Source organism: Ricinus communis, chromosome 3 (genome assembly GCF_019578655.1).
Source record: "Ricinus communis isolate WT05 ecotype wild-type chromosome 3, ASM1957865v1, whole genome shotgun sequence".
NCBI classification, from domain to species: Eukaryota; Viridiplantae; Streptophyta; class Magnoliopsida; order Malpighiales; family Euphorbiaceae; genus Ricinus; species Ricinus communis.
This window is the reverse complement of record NC_063258.1, coordinates 4,285,859-4,297,226: the sequence shown is the minus strand read 5'-3', so window position 1 is coordinate 4,297,226 and position 11,368 is coordinate 4,285,859. Positions and strand designations below refer to the sequence as shown.

The following is an 11,368-nucleotide window of genomic DNA, read 5'->3' as shown; positions in this document are numbered from 1 at the left end:
ATTTATTTTATTAATTAATTAATTTATTTTATGAATTTTATTAGTCTCTCAAAATATCAGTTTAGTGTGTTTAAATTTACTATTTAAGTGTTTTGTATTTGATAATTTATCTATATAATGAGTGACTTTACGTTCCTTGACTTCAGGATATTTTACCACTTGTACTGTAAGAACGGAGCGCACACTTATCAGTACTTATTTTGATACATTACCGTCCTAAATGATTTTGTTGTTTTGTATCATAAGAAAAGAAAGTAAAACAAACTAAGTTCTAAATCTTACAAGATAATCTTCAATTAAGAAGTAATTTTGGAATATTAAACTAAGGAAAAAGAAAAATGGTTAATCTTTGTTGTGATAAAGAGTGACTAATGAAGCATAAGACCCATTTGGTATCTTCATCAATGCATCGTGGCTTCCTTTTTCAACAATAACACCATTCTTTACCACTACAATAATATCAGCATTTTTAATTGATGAAAGGCGATGCGAAACAACAACAGTGGTTCTATTGATCATAACTTTCTGCAATGCATCTTGCACTGCATGCTCGGACTCAGCATCCAGTGCACTTGTGGCCTCATCAAGCAAAAGAACTTTTGGTTTCCTTAGTATTGCCCTTGCAATGGCAATTCTTTGTTTCTGTCCACCAGACAGTTGTACTCCTTGTTCACCCACTGAAGTACTGTAGCCTTCGGGTAAAGAGCTAATAAACTCGTGGGCATTTGCTGCTCTTGCTGCTTCAATTATCTCTTCCTCATTTACATCCCCTTGTTTGCCATAAGCTATGTTTGAGCGAATGCTTTCATGAAATACTACTGGTTCTTGGCTGACTAATCCCATTTGTTGCCTGAGCCAATTTAATTTCAAGCTCTTGATATCTAAACCATCAAAGTACATGCAACCAGAATCAGGATCATAAAATCTTTGTATCAGGCTGATTATTGTTGATTTCCCACTCCCACTTTCCCCAACTATGGCAACAACCTGCAATCAGAATTTAACAAGCAATAGGTTTCAGGATGGAAAGGAAACAAGTGCCCATTGTTGTAGTTCAGAAAGTATTAGTTAACAGTTCGTACCTTCTCTGCAGGGATTTTAAGGGACAAGTCTTTAAGAATCTGAACATCTGGTCTTGTTGGGTACTTGAAGCTAACATGGTGCAAGTCAATATTTCCATCCACATGCACTGGTGTTATGCCTTCATCACTGCTTGAGTCAATTTTTGGCTTTCTGTCAAAAATGTTGAATATGGATGCTATTGCCTCCATAGCTCTGGTGGTATTTAGAGCCAAATCATTGGTTCCAGAAACTGTATTTATTGCAACAGTCAAGGCGAAGAAAACCTACAAAAAATTGCTATTTAATTGGAGTTGAAAGTGAAGAAGAAAAAAAAGAAAATAGAAAAGGAAAAATAATGGAAGGGGATAATTACCCTTAATACTTGCATAATTTCACCGTTAGATTCTATTTTTAATATTTAATTAAATGTAAAATTAAGTCATCGCGAAAGAAAGAGCGGGTACTAGATTATATACCCTGAAGACATCCTCAAATGATGCCTTGCCATGGTGCACAAGAATAGATCCAATGTAGAGACAAAAAGCATGTGTGCTGTGGAGGATAAAGTTTGAAAAGCCAAAACCACTTCCCTTCAAAACTCCATCTTGAACACCTTGTTTCTTGGGAGCTTCACATTTCTTCTCATACAAATTTGTCACCTTTTCCTCTGCACAAAAGGATGCAACAGTTCTGATGTTGCCAATTGCTTCATGTGCCACTTGACTTGCTTGTTCATACATTACCTGAAAAAAGAAAAACAGTTTCCAGGTTAGTACACAGATGAGATCCTTTTCAGATTACTACATACCAATAATAGCTAGCTAGCAACAATTTCTCCACCTTTGCATCTCTACTGAAACCTTTCATAAACTTGGCATTAGCATATCCCTGGAGAAATAGCAAGGGGGATACAGCAACTACCACAAATGCCAGAATCCAATTAGCTGTGAATGCTATAAGTAGTGCTGTTATCATTGTCGTTGAGGCTTTTATGACTAAGGGTAAGGCTTCACCAATGACAGTTTCAATTGTAGTAGCATTGATTGACAATCTTGCACTTACTGCACCACTAGAAAATGCATAAGCAGGTAACTAAATTAATTACAGTGACCACAAAAAGGGTACTTACACCAATAATCACTTAATTTTGCATACTAAATTTTAATTTATTACCTTTAATGTACGATTTAGTCATTTCTGCCAGTGTGCAATGAATATTTTACAAAAATAGCTAACAAGAAAAGAGTGATTAGAAAAGAAAAATATAACCTATCAAGTTCTTATGTGACTAGGTTGTGACGAAATGTTAATAATTAAAACGAAGCAAAGTAAAATTTAAAGACTCAGAATTAAAAGTAACTGAAAAGTTAAGTGATGGTCGGTATAATTGTTTCCAGAGTGGCAAGAATCTTTACTTCTTTTCATTTTTATTCAGAAATTAAGTACCTGGAATTTGTAGGATCATCAAACCAACTAATTTCTTGGTGCACAACCCTCTGAAATGACCTGGAAGAAATTCGTTCAATCAATCTTCCGCCAGCAATTCCAAAGAAGAAATTCTCAGTTATTATACCCACAAGGGTAATGAATCCCAGGCCAAGAAAGAAAGCTGCCCAAATCTTAGAGTCGTTTTGCATCTTCCTTGGAGGTTCATAGAACAGAACAATAGATTTTGAGGTTAACAGGCCAAAAATGGGAAAAACTACCCCATATAACATTGCACCAATAGTTCCAAGCAAGAGAACAGGCAGCTCTGGCTTATTCAGGTAGGCAAGCCGTTTGAGAGAACCTTTTTTAGGCTTCTCACTTATTTTATTACTGCTCAGACCCTCATGGAGGTTATCCGGTCTAGGCACACTTGTTTCAGGAATGTCAGGTGTGCCAGAACTTGAAAGGAGCTTATCTTCATTGAGAGTAGTTTCTGAAGTAGCTTCATCTTTGGCATGGGAATGAGTGCCCTCCTTAACTTCTTGGAGGCGAACTAGTTGGGAATAAGCTCCTTCCATGTTTTGTATTAATTCTTCATGAGTGCCTTCAAACAAAAACAAATAAATTCAAATTAGAACTAATGACATAATGATTCAAAAGTTTTAAGATTTATGTAATTTTGGTTCAATTATTGTGTAGCATCTAATCGACTGCATACAATTTTGACCAATATATTAATTAAATTGAAATTAAATTGACGCAACGATCGTTATTTTATCAATTTATTAATTCGAGTTGATTCGTGTAATAGTTAAATTAACAAAAAATGATATATCATTTCAAATAATTTTTTTTTCAATATACAAATATAGTACGATAGCTTAAGTCTTGATCACATTGATAAATTAGCTAAAATTAGAACTAGTTGGTCAAATTGGCCCAAGAAAAATAAAATAGATAAAAAGTATTGCACCAACCTTAAAAACGTTAAGCTTTTTAGAGTGGTTAGGCCTTCAAATAAATGATATTTAATTCAGATAAATATACCTGAAGGTTAAGGAATAGCTTTAGCATTACCTTTTTCCACAACTTTACCCCTGTGCAAAACTAGTATCTCATCAGCATTCCTGATAGTCGTCAAACGATGAGCTACAATCAGAGTTGTTCGGTTAGACATAACTTTGACAAGTGCATCCTGAATAATGTGTTCAGATTTTGCATCCAGTGCACTGGTGGGTTCATCAAGAAGGAGAATTTTTGGATTCTTCACTATGGCCCTTGCAATTGCAATCCTTTGCTTCTGTCCTCCTGATAATTGAGTACCACGTTGACCTACTATTGTGCCAAGCCCCTGGTGAAATTCAAATGCAGCCCTCATAACTACTCATTTGATGCATATGATCCTGACAAGCAAAGTAATTTGTTTTTACCTGTGGCATCTTGTCAATGAATTCAGCAGCATTAGCAAGCGCAACAGCAAATCTAATTTCCTCATCAGTTGCATTTTCTTTTCCGTATGCTATGTTCTCCTTTATGCTAGTTGCAAAGAGAACAGGTTCTTGACTTACCAGGCCAATCTTTTCCCTGAGCCAACTTATGTTCAGCTTGTTCAAACTGAAACCATCCACAAGTATTTCACCAGAATCAGGATCGTAGAACCTCTCAATCAGACTAATTACAGTTGATTTCCCACTTCCACTTTGCCCTACTAAAGCTACTGTTCTGCTGCTTGGAAGATGTAGTGAAAGTCCAGAAAAAATCTCAACGTCAGGCCTAGATGGATATCTGAAATATACATCTTTAAGTTCAATTTCACCATTGATGTCTTCCAAGACCATCCCACGACTGCTGTACGAATCGATTTTCGACTTTCTTTCAATGATTTTGAACATCCTGTAGGCTGCAACTTGGCCTGTCGTGAAACTTCTCAAAAATGAAGAAACCTGACCGAGTGCCCTGATTCATGAGACTAATCTATTAAATTAATTTGAAGTGTAAAAAGCAGCAGTGAAAGTCACCATAATTGCATACTCACATTGCAGCACCAGTGATTGCCATAATAACACAGATCACTTGTCCACCATTATAACCTTTGTGTATGATCAATATGGAACCATACCATGATGCAAGCCCATAAGTCACAAAGAGAACAAAAAACAGTACACCAATGAAGAAGCCCATAGCCAAACCTTGTAGCATACTAGCTTTATAAGCAATTCTCAGCTTTTCATTGTATTTTGCAATAGCATGCTTCTCACCAGTGAAGGACGCAACCTTGTAAAAGAATACAAAAATAAAAGCATTGAGCAATTTACGAACTCCAAGAGCGAACGTGAACTCATCATTTTTAATCTATATATGGATTCTAGAGACGACATAAAAATACTGCAAAATTACATGAATTACTGGACCGACTCTATGTATATGTTAGCTTGATGTCTATGAATGTGTTACCATTCTAATGGCTCCAATGGTTTGTTCTACAACATTTCCAGCTTCTACACGAGCCAGCTGCTGTCGGATTACCAATTTTGACATGACGATTGACAGGATTTGAAAATTAATTGCCAGAACCGGAACGCAGAAGGCCAAAACTAGTGCAAGGTGCCATCCTCTCACAAAAGCAACCGTAAAGCCACCGATAAAAGCAGAAACTAGCTGTATTAACTTCCCAGCCTGTCGGAATGTATTAATAGAGCTTTTCAGAAATACTTTAAAATTAATAAAAAATTTATTTTTACTATGTAAATTATTATTTTTTAAAAAATAATATATATATTTCTTTTAATTTACGGAGCAATTATTTTTTTGTTCAGTTATTTTAATTTACGGTGCAGTTGTTTTATTTATTTTTGACAATTTTGTATTAATTATTATATTGCATGGACATTAAATTATAAATAAAATTTTATTAAATATCAGAAATAAAAAAAGATATTAATTTAAAGAAGTAAGGATGTAATTGAAGTAGTCTAGCAAGTTATTTGTGAAGAAACTATTAATTCCTGCAATTATTTTGTTTAGTTTTTGGCTAATAGAAGTAAATAATTTAATCAATAAAAATGTTATATTTAATAATAATATCACATGGTAATGATATAGTAGAAGGGATGTATTTAATAGTTTCTCGTAAATCAGTAAAGTCAATTAGAAAGGACAATTGTACCTTTTGACATAGCACGAAAAGAAACCTTGATTGCATATAATTTTGGAACTAAAAAGAAAAGAAAAGCAATACCTTCTCAGCAATGGCAATTCGAATGTGAATGCTGTTGCTAGACAATCTCTCAATGACCTCACCAGTTCTTAATTCAGTATCAAAGAAAGCAATGTCCTGTCTTAAGATTGTCTTCAAGTACAAGCCCCGAATGCGCACAGATTGTCTTTCTCCAGTGGTCAGCCAGCATGAGGCCTCTGCAGAAGCAACAGGAAGATTTTAATTTTTATACATGCAGGAAAGCTTCACCCAATTCATTTGTTAGTAAAAGTTCAAAGGAACAGAGCTCTTACGCAGAAAAGATGCAATGCCTGTACCTACTGCCAAGTACACCATCGTCACTGCTATCTGAAATTAGTACATGTATTTTCCGGCAGTCAGCAAAAATTCTGTGCCTAAATAAATTTCTGAAAGCTATAAAATATATTACAAGGGTTTGTAAAGTAAACTATATGTATCATCTTCAAGGTGGCATATACATACATACATGAAAGACCTTGTTATAAAAGAAAATATTAATAATAAATTACCTCTGAAACTTGTCTTATGATATCAGATTTCTGAGCTGTACCGAAAGAGTTGATAATCTTGCTGAAAATTAGTATCATTAGAGAATCAGAAAGTCCATGAGCAGTGGCACATACTGTGCCAACAACGATCAAAACCCAGTCAAGGCTGTCTGCAAAAGTGAACAGCTTGTAGAATGCCACTTTTTTATCCCTCCTTTTTTCCCCTACTGATGCTTCTCCATTTCCTTTCATGCTTCTCCACTATAACATAAATAAAACAAGACTTGAGTGATGAACAAAGTTGTAAAAATTACTTATATCTTTTTCTTATTAAGAACACAACAATTAAAAAGACTGCAGATTCTGATAGACAGGTTTGGTTTTGTGGGATTTCAGTTCTTCCTCCATCAAAGATGAGTTTGTTAAATGGCATGTGTAATTCGCCATTTTACTTGTGATATAGTTATTTTCTTGTGGACCAGCTTTCCTTGTTTTTCTGCAAATGTGTGATGCTTCTATTATTAGACATGCACCAAATCTGTTAGATCTTTTTCTTGTACAGACTGTAATGTATAGGGAAAATTACATATATAGTAGATTTGAACGATCAGATTTTGTTTTTACGGTCAGAATCTTCATATTTATGACAAAACTCAAAGAAATTTGTTTTTACGGTTTTCAAATTTTCAATTCTTTTCTCCCAAAAATAGATATTTTCTCCCAAAATCATTCTTCTTAGAAAACAAGAAACAAAATTTGGGTAGAGACTTGTTCTTTCACTTTCCATGACATGGTGGAGATATGGATCTTTGTCTTGTAAGAGTCAACCATCACTCTCTCTTAATTATCTAAAGTCTTCCAAAGGGTTTTTTTCTTTTTCTTTTTTTCAAATAAGTGCTCTATTAATTATACTATTAAACTAATCATCTATTTATAAATTTGGTTATAAGTAATAATTTCAAAACTAATACTAAAAGAAGTCTAATAAAATTTTCAATTTTTAAAAGGCTTTGGTAAATTATTAGAATATTTATAAAGGTTTGATACATTTTAAAAGTTTTAGCTGAAATAATTATATGTATATACAATAAATACATGGAAGGCTTCACATAAATGAAGTGAAAGTCATTGGGTGCATTTGAAACTAAAAATATTCTGTAGTAATAGATGATGTGGTCAAGGAATCAAGCTAATTAATAGAGAATTAATGACATAAGCAGCTATTAACAATGAGGATTTTCGTGTTCATATATGCTATGCTTCACATTATAAAATGATTGCTCCAATTTGGAAAGAATTTGTCTTGAAAGGACATAAGAAGAATAACTATATCCATTTCTCTACTAAATGTTAGGATCCTCTCTTTTCTTTTAGCACAATTATTGGCTGAGATGATATTGAAAATGCATATCTCCCCAACTGTGTTCCTGAGTAATTTAATAATAAACCAATTCAATATTCTTACAAATCAGTTTAAAATGATAGCTTAAATAAGTTGCTGTTGCTGTTGCTGGGTCCATCAACTGCTTCACATTCACTTAAAAGCCAATTATAGATTCACAGTTTAGTTTAGTTGATACTAAAATTTAATCTGTGAATTTTGTATATGAGTTAATATGCAGCACTCCATTTCTAGGATCACCTAAAGGGAGGAATTTACCATTTGGTACAAAAACAAATAAAATCTATCCCATTTAAAAAAGAAAGAGGCTTATTGTATTCAAATGGAAAAACTAATATAACCCTTTGTTTTATTTATTTACTTTTTTTTTTTTTATCTTTCCATGAATATTCAATAAGTTATGTACTATTATTGTTATCTCTTAACACCCATTATAAAAGACAATTAATAATTTATTTTAACGTAGAAATAGAAAATTTAAATTATCAATTGAATTAAATTTCATTGCTACTGCAAGACTGAAACAAAAACAAAAAAAAAAAAACAAAGAAGAAAAACAGGTTGATTTAAAACAATTAATCTTCAGTTTTCTTTTAATTCAATTTCAAATAATATTGAAGGTGAAATTTAATTTTAAATATTCAAATCAAGCTAATAATCGTAATTCAATAACAATGCATGAGTTCTCGAAGCTCATATAGTAAATAAAAATAACTTTTAATGGAAAAAACTATTGAAAAGATAGTTTTCATGTCACACCATTTTAGTTTAATCTTTTATTTAATTTTTAAAAATTGATGAATCAGTGTATGTTCAAAATTTTATAATATAATAAAATTTATTAATAATATTTTTCTAATATCTTTTTGATATCATTTAGTCAATTCAATTATTAAACTTAAATAAAATAATTTTAATAAAAAAATAAATACATAACAAAAAGATATTTTAAATGTCCTCTTAGTATCTTTAATAAAAATGTTGATTTAAAAAAATTAGAAAAGAAAATTTTAAATGTATATCATAAATATACTACAACAAAAATGATTTTAATCTATATATTGCAAGTATAATATGTAATTAAAATAATTTAAAAATTTTAAATATTATTATCATAGTATCTTTTTATCTTATTGAATAATGATTTATATTATAACTTTAATTAAAACATTCATAAATATACAACTAAAAGTATATTAATAATATCTTATTGGTATACTATTTTGATTTTTTTAAAATGTTTTCAAAATCGCATATATACTGCTATATTATGTAATATTTTTCAGGTATACCAAAATTATCTTTCAAACATCTTATTATAAAATAATAAAAGATATAAATTTATTTTAATATGATGCAGTATTGATAAATAGAGAAAAATATATATTAAAAATATCATTTTAGTATCTTAAGAGTATCTTATAATAAATAAAACTACAACAAAAGAGAATCGCTATAATTTTTTATTTATTGTATATAAATGATCAAGCTAATGAAAAAGCTGAGAACTTCTTTCTATTTCATATTTTTTTATTCCATTAACTTAACTTGGTATAATAATAATAATAAAAAAACTATTTGACTCAATTGACTCATTTCTTATTTAATCACTTCCATTTATTTTTTAATTGTCATCATAAACAAATTTAAGACTAATTAGATTTCTAACTGAACAAAGTCGAACCGAAAATATTTTAACTTTTTGGTATATTACGAGCATACTTTTATTATTTTTAAATATATATTATAATTCAATAAATATTTAATATTGTAACACCCGGAATTTTTTTTATATATTTAATAATGAGTTTTTTTATTTAAGTTAATTTTAGCTTTATTTTTAATGGGTTTAATTTGAAATGATTTAATGAAAAATTTAATATTAATCAAATAAATGAGTTATTTTCTATACCCAATTAGTTTGAAATTTTAAGAAATTATTCAAGTAAATTATTTGAGAAATGATTATATTTTGGTTATTCAAAATTTTTCCAAATGCATATTTATATAAGTAAAATTATATATTGGAAAATTATGGTAGAATTGTAAAGGATGTGTTTATAAAAGAATTTTGGGAAAATTGATTATTTAATTTAATTGTGTGTTAGGACTAAATTGGAAATTTATTTTGGAATAAGGATTGAAAGTATAATGTTATTTTTATGGGGTTTTAATGGAAATTTGTGAGCTTGGTATTTTTGTAAATAAATATGCTCGGTGGGGGTATTTTTGTAATTGTGTATTTTCAATAATTCGGATTTGGCCCAAATTAAATAGCTAGGGGCTTAATTGAAAGGCTAAAAAGAAGTTTGGGGGTCAAATTGGAATTCTGCAGGATGAAATTGTAAGTAATTAAGGAAGTTGAGGGACCAAATTGTAATAAGGAAAAGTTCGGGGGCCTAATGTCGATATTGAAAGAAATGAAATCGGGGAGAGAGAAAGGAGATTGGGAGAGAGAGAGGGCGATGGCCAAAAAGAAGGGAAGGAAGGCGGCGGCGTTGGCTCCGGGCGGGCGTCTTGGCGGCAGCAGGCCCAATGAAGCGTGAGGCGAGAATCGCGCGTGTGGCGGCTTGGCCGCTTCCGGCGTTGTTGGCCGAGTTGGGTGGCGATCGGCTCTCTACGGCGAGCTTTCTTTTAAGCGGCGACGCTGTGGTGGCCGGGAGACGGAAGATCCGGTGGAGAGAGATAATGGTGGCGGTAAGGCGTTTTTGGGCTTTTCCGTGAGCTCCGGCCGGAGGATGGATGATCGGAGGACATATCCCGACTCTCCTCTGCTTCAAGCTTCGCGATGGCACTGGTTTCGTGGCGATCGGGCTTCGTTGGCAAATCGACGGTCGAGATCGTCCGCAAATCTCTCCGGATGATCGGGTGTCAGATCGGAAAATCAGAAGCGGGAATCATCGTCAGCGCGTCGTTGTGAGTTCGATGGTGTGCTCGGATCGTCGATCGAACTCCGAGGCGGTCGGCGTCTCGGTAATTATCTTTGGCCCGTTAATTTTAGAAATTCTTGGTTTAATTGTGTCTATTGGATTATATTGAGTATTTGATGATTTTTGTGAGTAAAAAATAATTGTCTGTCAGTTTGCGTGCCTCGTATTTTGTGCTGTGTGGCGGAGTCGGGAAATAGTGAAGTTTGGGGACCTGACTCCTATTGTTTGAATCGTTAAGTATTTGGAGTGTTTTTCTGGCAGGTCCTGGACCCATTTTTACGGGGGGTAATGTTCGTGTTGTAGGGGAGGTTCTGCCGAATTTTCGGTAGTTCCCGAGTCGAGATTCTTAGACAGTCAGTCCTGGGAGTCTAGACCTAGGATTAATGATGGATTGTCTTAGCGTATTGATAAATTGTTTTCCGTGATTAGATGATCATGCAACCGAGGCACCGGAGCGAGCTAGGAGGTCGCCAATCCTGTGAGTTAAAGTCATTTAATCATTGCACTATTGCTAAGTCCGATTTAATATGCTATTTTGAAAGTTTATGCATAATATGGTTATTAGTATCGCAACGTAAATGATTTCACTGGACTATTAATTATTGAAAATAATATAAATATTATTATTAGTAACGTTATAATAATACAGATATTATTATTCACGACACGAATTGCACGTTGCCTTATCCTAAACTTTTAATCTTTATTTTGATATGTGTTGAATGATTTCATTAGACAATGATATTTATTAAATGTGGTGATTGCGATTTGGGAAATGTGGCTTGTAGAACATGCCACTTTGATGGGTTACATCGGGACG

At 32.6% G+C, this 11,368-nt stretch overlaps 1 protein-coding gene across 2 annotated transcripts; it reads right to left on the bottom strand.

Moving 5' to 3' along the window:
• Nucleotides 1-214: 214 nt before the first annotated feature.
• On the bottom strand, nucleotides 215-6,782 carry LOC8286639 (ABC transporter B family member 9). 2 transcript variants are annotated; one of them, XM_015726794.2, is made up of 12 exons: nucleotides 6,238-6,782; nucleotides 6,001-6,055; nucleotides 5,729-5,904; nucleotides 4,945-5,166; nucleotides 4,526-4,764; nucleotides 3,921-4,446; nucleotides 3,568-3,841; nucleotides 2,509-3,094; nucleotides 1,903-2,131; nucleotides 1,539-1,805; nucleotides 1,083-1,346; nucleotides 215-987 (listed from the first exon to the last, which is right to left on the bottom strand). In XM_015726794.2, the coding sequence occupies exons 1-12, from the start codon at nucleotides 6,466-6,468 to the stop codon at nucleotides 343-345; spliced, it is 3,714 nt and encodes a 1,237-aa protein (XP_015582280.1). In that variant the 5' UTR covers nucleotides 6,469-6,782; the 3' UTR covers nucleotides 215-342. The 2 variants fall into 2 exon arrangements, with proteins under 2 accessions (XP_015582280.1, XP_048227544.1); XM_048371587.1 differs by lacking the exon at nucleotides 4,945-5,166 and having other exon boundaries at nucleotides 6,238-6,779.
• Nucleotides 6,783-11,368: the final 4,586 nt, after the last annotated feature.